The sequence below is a fragment of the Notamacropus eugenii genome, chromosome 1 (genome assembly GCF_028372415.1).
Source record: "Notamacropus eugenii isolate mMacEug1 chromosome 1, mMacEug1.pri_v2, whole genome shotgun sequence".
NCBI classification, from domain to species: domain Eukaryota; kingdom Metazoa; phylum Chordata; class Mammalia; order Diprotodontia; family Macropodidae; genus Notamacropus; species Notamacropus eugenii.
The window spans coordinates 422,626,960-422,643,980 of NC_092872.1; the positions used below are offsets into that span (position 1 = coordinate 422,626,960).

Consider the following 17,021-nt stretch of genomic DNA (forward strand, 5'->3'; position numbering starts at 1 on the left):
AAAGCACATTAGAACAGGTCTGTATTAGGCAGCACCAGACACGCACGCACGCACACACACACACACACACACACACACACACACACACACAAACTACACATTTATATAACACTTCCTATGTGCCAGGCACTGTGTTAAAAGCTTTACAGTTATTATCCCATTTTCCCATTTGATCCTCACCACAACCCTGGAAGTTAAGTGCTATTATCATCCATATTGTATAGATGAGAAAACTGAGGCAAACAGAGGTTAAATGACTTCCCTCTGTGGAAAGGGTGGGGTGATCCTTGCCATGGAACCATGATGTAGCACACCTCTCAGGCAAATTTTTTATATTCATATATATGCATATATATTTTGTATATATACATATACATATATAGCTAGATAGGTACATAGATATAGATACTATAGTTATAGATATAGATGTATAGTTTTCCCCCATAGTAGGTAAGCTCCTCGATGGTGGGAACTCTTTTGTCTTTGTCACCCCCAGTGTCTAGCACAGTGCCTGGTACACAGTAGGTACTTAATACATGCTTGTTGCTTGACTGAAGTTATTTAAGCTCTTCTGAGCCCAAGCTTCCTCATCTGTAAAGTGAAAGAATGGACAAGACCAGGTCTATGCCATCCTCCAGCTCTCAGTTCTGTGATCCTCTGGCTTCTGGTCCAGACTCTGTCAATGAGGAGAAAGCACTATGGATTCCAGGAACATTAACCAGTCCTTTGAGTTAGGCTCAGATCACTCAAGGGACAGCCATGTGTAAGCTCTCCTTGACCTGGACCAAGATATTTCTGCTCTCCTTGTAACCTGAAAGGGAGTCCCTCACTTGTTATTTGCACTCTGGCTGTGGAATGAGAAGCTACTTCAGAATCTGATTCCTGGATATCCCTGAGCACCCCAAAGGAAAGAGCCCTGTAGACATCCTGGGAGACAGGCAAAGCAGGGTTGAATTGTATCTCCTAGGAGGGTGACTATGATCCCAAGAGAGCTGGCAATCATGCCATACACATACTATTTTAAGGAAATGGGGGTGATGAGCCTAAGACTTCAGGGTAGGGGGAACAGGATAGCTGACTTCAAGAGTTAGAAGGGCTCTAATATTTGATTTCTGCTTCACCCTGGAAAACAGAACCAGAAGCAGTGGGTGCAAATTCCAGACAGGTAGATTGCAGTTTTCAATCAGTCGGCATTTGTTAAGCACCTGCTTTGTGCCAGTCTCTGGCACTAGTATGTCACTAGCTATGCTGGCTAGGCAATGGAGATACAAAGACAAAAATTAAACAACTCCTATTCTTTACTGTTCAGTTGTTTCAACTCTTCACAGTTTCATTAGGGGTTTTCTTGGCAGAGATCCTGAAGTGGTTTGCCATTTCCTTCTCTAGCTCATTTTACAGATGAGGAAACTGAGGCAAACAGGGTTTAGGGTCACATAGCTAGTAAGTGTCTGAGGCCAGATTTGAACTCAGGAAGATGAGTCTTCCTGACTCCAGGCCCTGGGGCTCTATCCACTGAGCCTTCTAGTTGCCCAGTCCCACTCTTGAGGAGCTGATATTGTATCAGGAGAAATAATATTTACATATATAAAATACACAGAATAAATACAAAAAATATAAATACAAATTAAGCTTGCTAAACATAAGGAAGGGGCAGCTAGGGGGCACAGTGCAAGGAGTGCCGGTCCTGGACTCAGGAAGACTCACCTTTATGAGTTCAAATCTGGCCTTAGACACTCACTAGCTGTGTGACCCTGGGCAAGTCACTTAACCCCGTTTGCCTCAGTTTCCTCATCTGTAAAATGGGCTGGAGAAGGAAATGGCAAAGCACTTCAGTATCTTTGCTAAGAAAACCCTAAATGGGGTCATGAAGAGTCGGACACAACTGAAAAACAATGAACATCAACAATAAGACATAAGAAAAAACTTCCTAATGATATGAGCTGTTCTAAAGTGGAATGGCCTGCCTCAGAAAGTAGTGGGCTCCCCTTCACTATCCATTTTCAAGTAGGGCTGGATGCCCACTTGTCAGAGACACTACAGAGGAGATTCCTATGTTGGTATCAGCCTGGACAAAATGCCTGGGGGGGGGGGCTTCTGGCTCCGAGATTGTGTGATTCTGGAATTGACCAACCCTTCATGCAGAGCTGAACCAATTCTCTTACTAATAAAGAAATAGCATGTTTTCTATTCTCAAACAAAAATGGGATCATGTCCTTCCTCAGAAGATAACCGCACAATACAGAAAAACAGCATTATGATTAAACACTGTGCTTTGCCCTGGGGCTGGAAAGAAACTGCTCCTAATGGAAACAGGTTTGTCTAACTCTTTCCACCACCTTCAACACACCCAGAAGGCTGTATTCCTGGGACATATCTGAATACACTCCCAGCTCATCTGTAGGAAATAAATTATATTCTTTGAGGGTTATTGTGAATGTGTGGCAGTGGAAGAAAAAATGGATTGGGGATCTGAGGAATTGGGTTGAATCCCTTCAACTAGCTATGTGACCTTGGGTAATCAATCAGGCAATCAACAAACATTTATTTAAGTACCTACTATGAACAAGGTGTTGTGCTAAGGATAAAGAAATTAAGGATCCTTGTTCTTGAGGAATTTACATTCAGGATAACAATCTTGCCAAACCTTAATCCTTAATGATAAGTACTATTATTATAAAATATTGTATAAAATTATATATGATGCAAAAGCATGGAGATGGGAGATAGAATAAAGAACAGTAAAAAAAAAAAAAAAAAAAAAAACAACTTTTGCCTGGATCACACCAAGAATGAATAGGAGTGATTAAACAACAATTCTTGAAAGAGAAGTTGAGGCCAGGTTATGAAGAGAGACCTTAGAGGTCATCTAGTCCCCCTCCACAGAGAGTCTAGGTGTCTTGCCCAGGTTACCTATAGAGTAAGTGGCAGAACTGGCATTTAAAGTCAGGCCCTCTGACCCCAAATCTAATGTTCTTTCTACTGTCCTACTCTGTATCAGTGGGAGGAGAGAGGGAACCTATTTTGGGGGTGATTATCATGTCTGTCCAAACCTAGCCAGTTTGTAAATGTCTTGTGTACTAGCTGAGAAAGAGTTACAATGATGCCTTCCTTCTTCAGATGAGATATTTGTATAGCACTTAGTTGGTGCTTGGCACAAAGTAGGAGCTTAATAAATGCTCATTTCATTCCCTTTACTTTCATCATGTTCCTGTTGGCCAGGGGTCACCTTCACTAGCTTCTATTTCATAGAATCATAGATTTAAGAGCTGGTATCATCCTCAGAAACCCCTGAGTCCAATCTTTCCTTTGACAGATGAGTAAGGTGAGGTCCAGAAAAGGTAAGTGATTTGGGTTACACAGCTAGCATCTGATACTGGATTCAAACTCAGATCTTCCTAAACCTGTGTCCTCCACTCCACCCATGACACCACTGCTGTCTGCCTCCATTGATTCTGTTTCTACTTAGCTTTTCCTAGTCCTCCAGCTTCTGGTTCCTTTCCCTCTAAGGCTACCTTCCATCTATTCCTTATGTATCTATTTATGTACATGTTCTTTCCCCTATTCGAATGTCAACTCCCTGAGTCAGAGATGGACCTAGCACAGTGCTTGGCACATACTAGATACTTAACAAAGGCTGGATGGTAGATTGTTTGATAAGTCAGTGCCACAAATATGAGAGCAGAAAGACCCTCCAACCCAGACCACCTTTTGGGGATGACCTGAAAAGGAGAGCAGTATCCAAAAATGGAGGAGGCTCGTTCGAAGCATATCGGAATCCATTTGCTGGAGAAATTAGCCTGGAAATCTCATTAAAAGAGACTTAAATGATTTTTTAGTTCCATGCAATTTGAAAATTCAGTGGGGTGGGAGGGGAAAAAGTGGGGTGCTCATGTTCTAGTTCTTACACCTCTCATCTGAAGCGCAGCCAGCATTCACAAGGCTGGATTCAATGCAAACGATAAAAATGTTAATTAAAAAAAAAAGGCTGCTCTGATTAATCCAAATTCCAGGCAAAGGCTCTGGCCAGCTCTGGTCTTATCTGTGCTGGCTCCCCCATCCCTTCATTATTGTCAGAGCTGAGATGGAGAAAAGCCCATGGCAAAGAGAAATAAAGTTTAAATTGTCATGACTTCCTAACTCAGCAGATGTGCTGCTTCTCTGGCCACAGAGGCCCCGTGGACCCCCTTGTCTGCTTCCCAACATGCTTACTTGCTACCCAATTAACCTCCCTCAGAGAGGAGGGTGGTGAAGTTATAGATCTAACTCTTATAGATCTTTGGTGCTAAGTCTTTGAAGCCCTTGAAACAGAAGGAAAACATTCTCTTAGGGGTGAGAATTCAAAATAATGCACTGGCCTGAGGATGGTACTGATCGGGCATCAGGTCATGAACTTGGTGAGGGCTTCCTCTGATCCACCCATCTATAGTCACCAAACAGAGTCTAGAGGAGCTGAACCCCATGACCTTGGTCTCATTAATATCATACTCTTGCTAGCACACTGAGCTAGCTGGGCCTACAGCAGAGCAGAATCTGATTACCAGAATGCCTCCCCCCATTCATTAACCTCTCTCATTTTCTCTCTTTGTCTTTTGTGCTTACGCTAGCTCTGCATGCAGTATTGGCCAGAGAAGACATCCTGTTGTTATGGGCCAATCCAGGTGGAGTTTGTATCAGCTGACATTGATGAGGACATCATCAATAGGATATTCCGAATCTGCAACATGGCAAGAGTAAGTCCAGAGTCTGTCTTCTTTGCTGGCCCAATTTTTCTTCATCCAGATGATTTTATTTATCTGGATTTTTCAGGAAGCAAACAAGACAGAAGCTACCGAGATAAGTGGGTAGGTGAGTGAAGGGAGGAGGACCCCTGAATTAATTGAGCTCCCCACCCAGTCTTCTTAATGAAATTGAAAGTTATGAGGATATACTCTTTATATCCTGTAACACCATAAGACAGACTGGGTAACTCAATTGTTCAACCTCTACTTCCACATAAACAAAAGGCTAGATAGGAGTGGTTATGTGAAAATACCAGTAACTACATCTCAAGGAAGGACACCAGCCTGTCTGACCTATTGTTCCCCAATGCATCTCAAAATTAGGGCATGTATCAGTGAAACTGTCTGTTGTCTTAAAGGGAGGGAGCCATTGTCTTTCTTCTTGTTACTCACTAAAATTCAGACTTATTCTCAAAACCTTATCTGACCTCAGACATGTTACCTACCATCCAAATAATGAACAGAGTTGACCTGAGTTATCTCTTTCCCAGACACCCCTCTTTCTTGCTCTGAATGGTGTATATCCTGGGAAATGTAAGATAGGAAAAAGAGCATTGGATTTAGAGTCCAAAGACCTGGCTTGGAGTCCCAGGCCCAGGACTTATGTAATATGACTTTGGGCAAATCACTTCACCTCCTTGCATCTCTGTTTCTTCATCTGTAAAATGAGGGCATGAGATTCAGTGATCTCCAAGGTCCCCTAAAACTGTAAAATTCTGTGATTCTATCTTCTAACTACTTCAGGGATGATGTGACTCAAATCTGTGGCTTTAGACCCAAGCATCTCCTGGGGTATTCCCTGTCCTAGTGCTACTAAGATGTGCTTTGTAAGGATCCCCATAAAGGCTACCTACATGGTGCTTTCACTTTCTTGAATCCTGTAAAACATGACACTTCCATAGCACTAAAATGTAACAGAATCAACTGACTCCATTTTCAGCCACAAGATGGGTATCGTATTGTTCAGCACTTACAGTACATTGGCTGGCCTGCCTATCGGGACACACCTCCCTCCAAACGCTCCCTTCTGAAGGTCGTCCGGCGACTAGAAAAGTGGCAGGAACAATATGATGGGAGGGATGGGCGAACTGTTGTCCATTGTTTGTAAGTATAACAAAATCCTCTCCTGCATGGTGAGGCATGTTAGGTTGGTGGATGGGGTGGACCTTGGGGAAGTGATGAAATACACAGATGCGTTGGATCAGATGAAATTCAGCACCATGGATAGTTGCTGCTGTGGGTTGAAGGGAATCAAATGAGCGGTAGTAGGATTAGAGAAGCATTGACCTGGGAGTCATGAGACTGTATCTGTAGTGCTAGATCTGCTACTGATTCACTCTGTGATCTGGAGCAAGTCATATCCCCTCACTAGGCTTCAGTTTCCTCATCTGTAAAGTGGGAGATAATAAACTTGAACCACCTAACTCAAAAGGCATCTCTAAGGGTCCCTCTAAGTCTAAACCCTATAAACCTACAAAAGCACTTTGCAAATATCCAAGTGCTATGGAGATGGGAGCTACTCGTATGTACTTTCTTCAGTTCTCTGATAGGTACAGGATTCCTTGGTGGGGATATTTATTCTGCTAAGGTGGCTCAGTGGATAGAGCTTTGGGTCTGAAGTCAAAAAACCTGAGTTTGAATCTGCCGTTAGACACTCACTAGCTGTGTGACCCCAGGCAAGTCATTTAACCTCTGTTTGCCTGGAGGAGGAAATGGCAGTGCACTCCAGTGTCTTTGCCAAGGAAACCCAATATGGGATCACAAAGAGTTAGACACAACTGAACAACAACAAATAGATCACAATCCATCCATACCTTTCCATCCTGTATGATTCTTAATCATGCCTTTCTGCAATCTCCCCAAAGGAGATCTACCCAACACACTGGAGATCTTCTGACCTACTATGTCATGAATACCAGGGCAATTCTCAGGTTTTCCTGCTCCTTGCTACATGACTGGTGCAACTCCTTTTCTAATTATGCATGTTCTTGGCAATGACTCTTAGACTCCCTATTGTGTACATATCAATGTTAGAAATTTGCATCACCCTGCATTTAGATGGTGATGATGATATAATGTAGAAGGTCTAATGGTAAGTAGAGGAAGATTAAAAAGATAAGACATTGATCCTGTCCTTGTCAAGCTTACTGTCTATTAAGGAAATAAGACATGGACACAAATGACAACACATAACAGGTGACAAAGTGTTCTGATGGTTTATAGGAGGCGGATCCCCTTCATCAGCAGCTTATGAAAGGCTTCAATTTGGATCTTACCACAGTTGTCTCTTCTAGGAGGCAAATATCTTTTTTTCTCTCTGCCTAGAAATGGTGGTGGACGAAGTGGAACTTTCTGTGCTATCTGCAGTGTGTGTGAAATGATCCAACAACAAAATATCATTGATGTGTTCCACATAGTGAAAACATTGCGCAACAACAAATCCAACATGGTGGAAACGCTGGTAAGTTTCTAGAGACTAGGAGGGGGGACATTGTCTTAAAATAATTCTATTTAATTCAATTCAACAAACCTTTATAAAGCACTTATGTACTAGGCACAAGGCTAGACACTGGTAAGACAAAGGGAGAAAAGAAAAACAGTTCGTATCCTCAAGGTGCTTATACTCCACTAACAGACTTTATGGAAAATAAACATGAATCAGAGTGGTGGTCCAAAAGTCTGGGATTCATTTCTATTCCTCCCCCAAATACCAGATCTTTGACTCTAGAATGGGTCAAAGGGCCTATTTCTCCACTCTGTAAAAATTCCTCTGTCCAAATGCAATCCTCTCCAACAGAGTCTAATAAAGCTTTGTTGCTAACTCTTGGGGAAAAGTCAACCTGAATCATCTAGAAAAAAATTAAATTTTATTTATAAGTACATATAACAACTAGAATTAGGGTACAAAAAGATCTTTTGCTAATGTATTGGACCATAAACCAGATATTATTGAACAGGAAAGATGATTGCACAGATCTGTCAAAGAATGACATAATTAGAATGCTGCCATACTACAAGGGAATGTCATTTCATCCTTGGAGTTAATCCCTGCAATGAAATTGATCATAAGCCCTCTGTGCCTTAATAGGTAATTTCAGGAGTTGCTATGACCAAAAATAAACCATTCCCAATCACCTAATGATAAGCCTCAATGAACTTGACTAAACTGACGGTTGTATATCAGATAGAGAGTCTATCAGACATAGAGTCACTCAGCCTGCATGTACTTGAAGTCTTTCTAGTTTGGGAGGACCTGTCTGCACTTACCACTGGCTTGCTTTGAAGAGCCTAGTTTTAACTATGGGGCCTGGGAGATCTGGAGGCATGGGAAGAAAATGACTTAGGGAGTTTAATTAGCATATTGATTATTTTTAGGTAAATGGGTACTTTGGACATCCTCAAAAACTGCTTGTTTTCTTAAATAGTTTAAGAGAACTCCTTCTATAATCTTTTTAATTAATTTGGTCATTCATTCATTCAACACTTACTTAATACCTACTGTGTACTAGGTGCTATTAGGGATACAAAGATGATTAAGTCCTCCCTGCCTTCCAGGAGATCACAACCAAGTACACTATTCATCTGCTTCCCAAACCTCTTTGTCAGAGATAGTGCTCAAGGAAATTTCAGTTCAACTCCTGCTGAAATTCTTACTGATTTCAAATTTGTGAAGTCTGATTGAATGAAATTTAATTCCTATTTATTCATAGTGCTTCAATGCTCCATTTGTCCACCTAATAAAATAAGTTCACTGTAGGACTTAGCTGATTTTGATCATTTACTCTAAAATGGTCAGCATGAAAGGCATTATTGAAATGTAAAGTGCTCTCTTTGCTTCTATTACATTTCCAGAAAAGTCCCTGTTTGTGTGATGCAAGAAAGGCTAATTTCAAAGTTTCTGTTCTAGGACACACACAAACCAGAAAAGGATAAATGGAGATTAGACAGCCTAGAACTGTTCTGGGTAACAGGGGAAATGTGGCTGTGAATTAAAATCTGTGGTGCATAGCTTAAAAGCTAGGGAACCTGCACTGAAATCTTGTGAGGTGATTCTACCACAAGTTTATTTCTAAAGTTTCTAAGTAAAACTCCATTAACATATCTCTCCTTTTGTTTCTTTCTTAGGATCAATATAAGTTTGTATACGAAGTCGCACTGGAATACTTAAGTTCATTTTAGCCTAATGGAACAGGGAACCCTCTGGTATCTCAAAAGCCCCCTTTTCTCTGAAAGGCAGTAACCAGGGTATAAGGAGTGAGAGACTGGACAGATCCTGACACCACAGAGAAGACTTGGGGACCCCTGCTTTCCTCTGTAGCACTTACTGCTTCATCAGTGGTCTCTTGTTCACCCCAAGAAGCTTAGAGGCCAGATGGGAGAGTCTCCTTTCTAATGGCCCCATGTCTGTAGCATCATGTTGGATCTCCCCCACCTGCTCCTGGAGCAACTGGAATTTCTGATCCCAAAGCTCTTGCTTCTTTTGTTCTTTTCAAGTTTGTGAATATCATATTACTGTCCTTTGGAAAAGCCAAACCCAGTGGAGGAGCAGATGTGGAAGGAGGGAGGCATGCGAGTCCTCCACAACACCCCTGTCCCATGGGGGTGGATTATAAAGAGCACAGATCCCTTATCACGTGTAATGAAGTCAAGTCCTTTAAGGTCATTGGTCTGTTGTCTTCTTCTTCTGGATCCCTGGGTACCCTCAAGCCCAATGACCTGGACTGACCCAACTGGGCCAAGCCTCCATGTGCCATTGCTGCCACAGTGCCAGACTTCAGTGCATCTTCAGTGCGTCGCACACACACAACCTGCATGTGGCCCTGTTCCATTACCATCCCCCTAAGCTTTGACCTCAGCTTTCTGTCTTGTTAATAGAACCAGGGCCAAACGCAGAATCCTGTTAATATTATTTTCCGGGCTTTTATGGACAGCTGGGGGGATGCTCAAAAGCTTGTCAGTCCTTCTGTGTGTGTCCTAGATTGTGCCTGCCTCTTGTGTTGCCAATCAGGCATCTTGACCCCTGAAACTTCAGGGGACTCCTAAGTGGTGGCCTACTGAGTTTCTGTGATGATGCCACCCCTGTGAAGGGGACAGAGTATTTTTCAACAGTGTACCTGAAAAGAAAATGATTTTTTCAATGTAAAAAAGGAAAGTTCATTTTAGCTTAGTGGAATGTAATAGTTTCTCACCTCATAAAAATGGAAATGTTTGAAGGATATGGCTAGAAGTTGTGTTAGCTGACAATGTGGGGGTTTGGAAGGTTGGGTAAAGAGTCCAAACAAGGCTAGATACAAACTGGGACCAGGAACCAGTTTGGGTGAGTTTACTTTGGCCTGTACTGTAGGTGTGCTTTTTTTTTAATATCAAATTCTTTTCTAAATAGCTACCATGAAGTAGAGGGAGGCCAGAGGAGGCAGGGCCTAAAGGGTGCTGCCATCTTGGTAAAGGCAATATGTGGTTATCATAAGTCCATTTGCTTTCTGGCCTGGTAGAGGGTGGAAGGGATCAGCTCTGAGCCTCAAGTACAGGATAGGCCTCTTGAAGATCTTTTATTCTCAATTTTTAATTTCTAAATCTCCAGAGATCTGATAAGGATGCCAAGATACATTGTTCCCCATAAACAAGAAGAATGTAAATAGCCCCATATGCTTCTGATTTGGATAGCTTGTAAAATGAAAAGTCATTTTCCTTTTTCTTCCTGGTGCCATTGCCTTGGCTAACTTTCAGTTTTCTAATTCAGTGGCCCCCTGGATCCTGGGGAAGCAGCAAGCTGCAGTGTGCTGTTTGTGTAATAATCCCTACATTTTCCTGATCTGGCTGGGGAGAGAGACACTTCCTAGTCATAGTTTCAAGAGGCTACCTCGGCGTGTCTGTCTGATAAAGCACAATGGTAAGGAGGTAACAGGGGCACCTCAGGGCACCAGATCGACCATGCCTTCCCTCTTGGTTTATGTTCTCTCCCAGCTGCTTCCACCTGCCCAATCCTGCTTCCTGAAACCTAAACTTCCTTTCTAAAAGAAGAGAGAAGGCTTACAATTAATCAATAAACAAGCATTTATTAAGCACTTACTATATGCCAGGTACTGTGCTGGACGTTGGGGACATAGAGACAAAAAATGAAATGGGCCCTGCCCTCAAGATTTCTGGAAGAGGATGCACTGACTATAATTCATAAGAAGATGTAAACGGTTCAGAGGACCTTTTCAATGAGCAAACTAGGATAGAGAGAGGGAGAAGCATAGGGACACTGAGGGCCAGAAAAGAGGAGTTGAGGGAGTCCAGGACCAGAAACAAACTACCCAAACCCACCATTGGGCAGGATTGACACTGGCTGCCTGGACACATGCCTATGCACAGGACACCTAGGTGCATGCTGGATATTTTCAGTATCTTAGGACAGTAGGGACTGAATGTGGCCAGTTAATACCCCAAGAGAGAACTGGAAACCCAGAGAAATGGTCCCAATTCATTCCTGCAGGAGGGTGTCCTCTAAGCATCTCTACCATTAGCCAGTTTTATCTATGAGGGTCTTTTTCAGAAGTATCCACTGAGGGATCCTAATCCTTTTGTGATGTTGTCTGCCCAAACTGAATACAGGGATAAATCCCTGGAAATTATCCTAAAGAAGGTACTCTGGACTGGGGATAAAGAGAGGTGTTACTTGTGGGGGCTGAGTGGGGAAAAGAAGAAACCAGAGACTACATTGAGAAGGTGAGCAGCTACAAAGGGTCTGGGGGAACCATGAGAGAAGCCACCCTTAGCTGCTTTCCAACAAGTCTCTCAGCTTTGGCTTCCAGCAAGACAACATAAGGCTTGGATCCTGGCTCTGCTACTTACCAGTCCCTCTCTCTCCCTTAGCCTCAGTTTCCCATTTTGTACAATGGGGGATGGGGCTAAACCAGGTGATCTAATAGATCGCTTTAGCTTGCCAGTGAGATTACAACTTTTTCAGGGCTTAGTGATGTTTGAACAAACACAGTTAGTTGATCTATTCTGCCCCACATGTGAATTCCATTGCACAACTTGAACTTTGGTAATACTAGGCCTGTTCTTCCCCCACCACCACCATTTTTATGTTTTTTTTGCTTTATTTTTTCATTCTTATTTCTCACCAAACAAATATACAGGTATTTGGGGTACATAATTTCTGAGAAAGGCTTGGGCTTGGCTCCCCCGCTAGGCTTTGTTGCCATCAGTAGAGCTTCTGGTGTCATGAAGGGACACTACTATGTGGCAGTCAACTTGGGGATCTGCTTCATGGCAACCTGAGGAATCTCCTGGAGAACAGGTTCAAACAAGGGGGAGCAACATTACTGCTGAGGTTAAAGCTAAAGGTAGAGAAAACCATATGACAGAGTGCATTCCATTAAAGGTACTCCCAGGTACAGACCTGATGTCCCATTCCAATTCACAACCCAGAGACTGAACAGAGTTGAAATGAATATTGAAGGTCATCTAGTCCAGTCCTCATTTTTCAAGTGAGCAAACCAAGGCTGAGATTTAAATGACTTGCCCAAAGTTAGATAATCAGCGATAGAACTGAGATTTGAACCCAGATCTTCTGACTCTAAACCAAGTGTTCTTTCCATGGTAACACACAACATTTCATCTCTGAAGAGACTACAAGTGATCTACAGAGCAATGCAGAGATACACAAAGAGTACAAATGGGCATCAGTATAACACTATGACTTATGTGCTAGAAGTGACCCTATTGAAAGACTCAAACATATTTGGAGGGCTAAGAAAGCAGAAGTATCATGGGATGTAGAAAGATCATGGGATGAAAACAAAACATCCCAAGAACTTCCCTGGTATCCATGAAATAGTCAAAGTGTAGAGAAAGTCCTCTGGAGGCTTTGTGAGAGGAATGCAGCATGAGTGTGCAAGGTGTGCAAGGGCTGAGATCTGGACCAGTGAAAGAACTTATTGCTGTTGTTCAGTCATTCAGTCACATCCAACTCTTTGTGACCCCATCCGGGGTTTTCTTGGCAAGGATGTTGGGATGGTTTGCCATTTCTTTCTCCAGTGGATTAAGGCAAACAGAGGTTTAAGTGACTTGCCCAAGGTCCCACAGCTAGTGAGTATCTGAGGTCACATTTGAACTCAGGTCTTCCAGACTCAAGGTGTTCTATTCACTGAGCCACTTAGCTGCCTGAACTACCCACGCTGGTGAAATCAGAGACTCATTAAGGTATGGCAATGTCAACCTAAATACTTGGCATGTCTCCCCTTTCTGATGCCATAGTTCCTTTAGGGGCTGTCCTTGAAGGCTTACATTCTTCTGGGTTGAGGAAGACAAGGAGATACGACCTATATATGGGTAACAGAAGGGGAGCATCTTTAGAAGAATCAAGAAATAGTATCAGAAACCCTGGACTTGATGGCAGAAGATTAGGATTTGGATTTAAACTCTGACATGCATTAGCATGTGGTGTCAAACAAGTCCCATTTCTTCTGGGTGTCTCAGTTTCCTCCTCTATACAATAAGGATAGGTGAATTGGATGATCCCTTAAGACCTCTTACTGCCATAACACTTTGTGATCATCTCTCCTACTCAAAAAAAGTCAGTTTTCCATCATTCCTCTGGATATCATCTAGGGAACAGTGTTGAGAGGAAAGGTTTTATCATAATTCCTAGGGTGTATTCTTTTTTAGAAGGGATGAACAAGATAGTGGGGGGGGAGGGGAGCAGCTTTAGTAACTCCCAAATGTAGGAATCTCCAAGTGAGAAGGAAGAGGGTGAAATAAGAGTGGGATAAGGGGTGGCACAAGTAGATATGATGTGTATGTATTCAGACAAGTATAACACAAGATAGGACAGAGACACAGTGGAGACAGAGCTGAGTTAAGAAGACTAGAGTTCAGGTTCGACCTCTGAAATATACTGGCTATGTGACCCTGGGCAAGTCACTTAACTTAGCTGCCCAGGAAACTAAGACTATAAGTTACAGAGAAGGTGCCCATCATGAAAGGGAGGGGTGCTTCTCTCTGGGTAGTCCCCTATCTGGAAGAAATCATAGGTATGTCTGTGTTCGTCCTTCATTTTCAAAGAAAACCATGCCATTAGAGAAATGATGACATGACTTGCATTTGACTTTGCTTTGTTTTGAATGAGAGAAGGTTATACAAGGTCACCAACCTCACTTTCTCCTCCTGAGCCATCTGACTCCAGTGATCAGATAATAGGTACCCAACAAAGTTGTGATAGGAAGTAGAGGAGAGATCAAGACAAAATTCCTTGGGAAAAATCTGAGGTGGGAGAAACCTCTTTTAACCCAGAAAATGAAAAGTCATGGAAGCTATAGAGAGGAGCTATAGAGAGGAGCTATAGCCTCTGAGCTGTTCCTTGAAAGAAAAGAAAGCTTCAGTAATGCAGAGGTGAGGAGGGATGGCATTCTCAGAAAGGATTAGGATACAACCACAAAAAAAGGAAAGCCTATGCTCTCAAATGCTCTGAGGCAAGAGTCAAGCGTCAAGCCAACACACATTCATTAAGTATGTGCCAAGCATTGTGCTAAGCACTCAGTGTAGAGATAGGGAGTTATAAAGAAAGGCAGAAGACAGTCTCTGCTCTCAAGGAGTTTGCCATCTATTTGGGGAAGACAACATGGAAGCAGGCGTGTATAAACAAGATAGCATCAGGATAAATTGAAGATAATCAATAGAGGGAAGGCATCAGAATTAAGAGGGATCAGGAAAGTCCAGTTTGACTAGTGTGGAGTGACTGAGGGGAATCCCACCCAGCCACCGGCATTGGAAATAGTCTTTGCGAATTAGGTGCACTCACTCCAAGAGTTGTCCATCCTCTCATTCTCCCTGGGTCAGGTCTGAATCAGACCTCTTAAGAGCCAAAAACTTTTCCATCTTACTCACTAACTTCGTTTACCCTTCAGGTTCCAGCCCTTTCTAGAATATCTAGGTAAGAAAGTTGTCCACATATGCTCTAGGCATCTCTCCAAAGAGTGCAAGGTTTTCTTTTAAATCCATCAGAGCAGCATTTGATTTCACTGATGCAGACTCTCCTTTCTCAGAGCCCAAGGTTAAAGTTTCCATTCCTCAGAGGGAGAAAGCTGCCAGATGCACCAACAATGAGTAAGGTCTTACCAATAATCTCCAGGCTAGCTTATCCCATTAGTAAAGTAGCCCTTGGTAAAAGGCAAATGAATATAGAAAAACCTTGGGGTCCCTTGACATACAAATAACATGCAGGAATGAGGTGTGTGCGTGTGCATGTGCGTGTGTGTGTGTGTGTGTGTGTGTGTGTGTATGATCCCACATGCCCAATTATAGACTTTTTCTTTACAACAGATGGCCTTCCCCAAAGCAGGTATTTATCTTTGTCATACCTCATAGCTTTAAAACTAAGAGGGACCTGAGAAATCATCTGCCCTTAATCTCTCATTTGTACCAACTGAGGCCTCAGAGTTCAGGCAAGTTCAAACCAGGTCCTCTGACTCAAGTGTTCTCTCTCCACTACACCTGTATGTGTACTGACCTCACCAATCAGGACTTAGGGTAATGAGACTCAAAAAGATCCAGAGACATTATACCAGAGGTGAAGGAAGAATCATAGATCCAGATCTTGGAGGGGCCCCAGAGACCATCTGCTCAAATCCTCTCTCTTTACAAATGAGGAAATTGGGAGGTTAAGTGGCTTGCCCAAGAGCATACAGGTAGGGTCAGAGGTGGGACTGGAATTTAGATACTCTAATAACCAATGCCCTTTTCACTAGAGTCTGCTGACTAAGCCTAAGGGAAAAGGCATATGGTACCCAGGTGAGAAGGTGAGGAGTCTTAACTCTGAAAGGATGAGATCTGAGCTCAATGTTAAAACATTAATAAGGATTGCATGGCCTTGTTTACCAAATCCTACAGTACTAGGTGGAGAAAACAGCTTCAGATCATGAAATAGGCATTTAGGATGGACAGAGAGGGGGACAGATTTTTACCCAGTAGCAGTAAACTAAATGAATTTGTTGCCGAGACCTGAAGATGTCTAAATGCATTCCTAAAGAGGCTAAGTTAGATTGCTAGGCCTTGAACAATGACACAGTATTAGGTGAATTATTGTATCTGGATATATCTGTAATCCTTGAGATTGATGTCAAGGAAGATGTCCAAATCCAGCCCCAAATCACCTTTCAATACACCCATCTGAGACTGCATCCCATTCTAGATGGCAAAGAATCTGACCTTGGATGGCAGTTCTTTTCAGAGAGTGGGCAGGTAAATCATGCAATGTCCCAAGTAGGAAATTATTGGAAGAGTTTATCAGACCAATAGCCCATCAATGACTCAAAAAGGAAGAGTGTGGATGTGGGAAAAGTCATAAAGATGGATATGAGGAAGGGTACCTGATTCTTCTGCAAACAAACCCCTTCTTCTGTCCTGAGCACCTCAATCTAAGCCTGCTCACTCAGGCTCTTACTAGCCCAGATGGTAGAGTTCAGAAATGTATGTGTCCTTGGATGCATCTCTGGAAACAAGGGATGACTCCCCTTGTCCCTCCTGCAGGTAGCAGGCCGTCTGTAGAGATGTTCCAGAGAAGGCCCAGTAACGATGAGGCCAAAATTTAGAAGCAAAGAATTTATCTCAGAGGAAAATGCCTGCAGAAAGAGGAGTAGTCACAGAACAGGGATCAGAGAGAGATGGAAATGAGCTGGGATAGGTCCAGGTGCAGGAAAAAGGCGTAGTACAGTCTATACCTTATAAGCAGAGGTGAATCCCCTTTCAGACATGCTCAGGCCTTGGCAAAGTGCCAGGGGCCACAAGAAGGAAGTAACACCCAGAGTGGGAGCTGACAGTTCCCTGTTTCTCTGTTTGCTATCAGTGAGCCTGATAAGGCTTCATTTTGCTGCAATGACCAGGACTTTGACAAAGTAAGGAGGTCACTGTGAAAGATGAAGTGAAAAGAAGAAACCAAATCACATTGAAGCTGCTAACTCAGGAACATGAAATGTCTGTAACCAGGGGACAGGCCTAGAATATTTTTTTAAAAGGCACCAGGAGACAGATCTAGAAGGTTAAAAAGCAACCAAGAGACATGTAAAAAAAAAAGTTACCAGGAGACAGATCTAGAACATAAAAAAGCTACCAGGAGATCAGCCTAGAATATAAAAACTCCATGATACAGAAAGGGAAGAAAAGACAGAGCATTGCAAACAGGAAGGTCATTCCATTCATTCATGCAATGTTGATTTAACACTCACCTTAGATCATAGGAGTTAGAGCTGAAAAAAA

The 17,021-nt window shown here is 42.7% G+C and overlaps 1 protein-coding gene across 5 annotated transcripts in view; it reads left to right on the top strand.

Moving 5' to 3' along the window:
- Positions 1-10,847, top strand: part of PTPRT (protein tyrosine phosphatase receptor type T) — a 1,308,680-nt gene extending 1,297,833 nt beyond the window's left edge. For all 5 annotated transcript variants that reach the window (XM_072631465.1, XM_072631466.1, XM_072631467.1 and 2 more), the window contains 4 exons: positions 4,605-4,730; positions 5,719-5,882; positions 7,104-7,239; positions 8,904-10,847. In XM_072631465.1, the coding sequence (XP_072487566.1) occupies positions 4,605-4,730; positions 5,719-5,882; positions 7,104-7,239; positions 8,904-8,957 (480 nt within the window). In that variant the 3' untranslated portion in view covers positions 8,958-10,847. The remainder of the gene's footprint in view (positions 1-4,604; positions 4,731-5,718; positions 5,883-7,103; positions 7,240-8,903) is intronic.
- Positions 10,848-17,021: the final 6,174 nt, after the last annotated feature.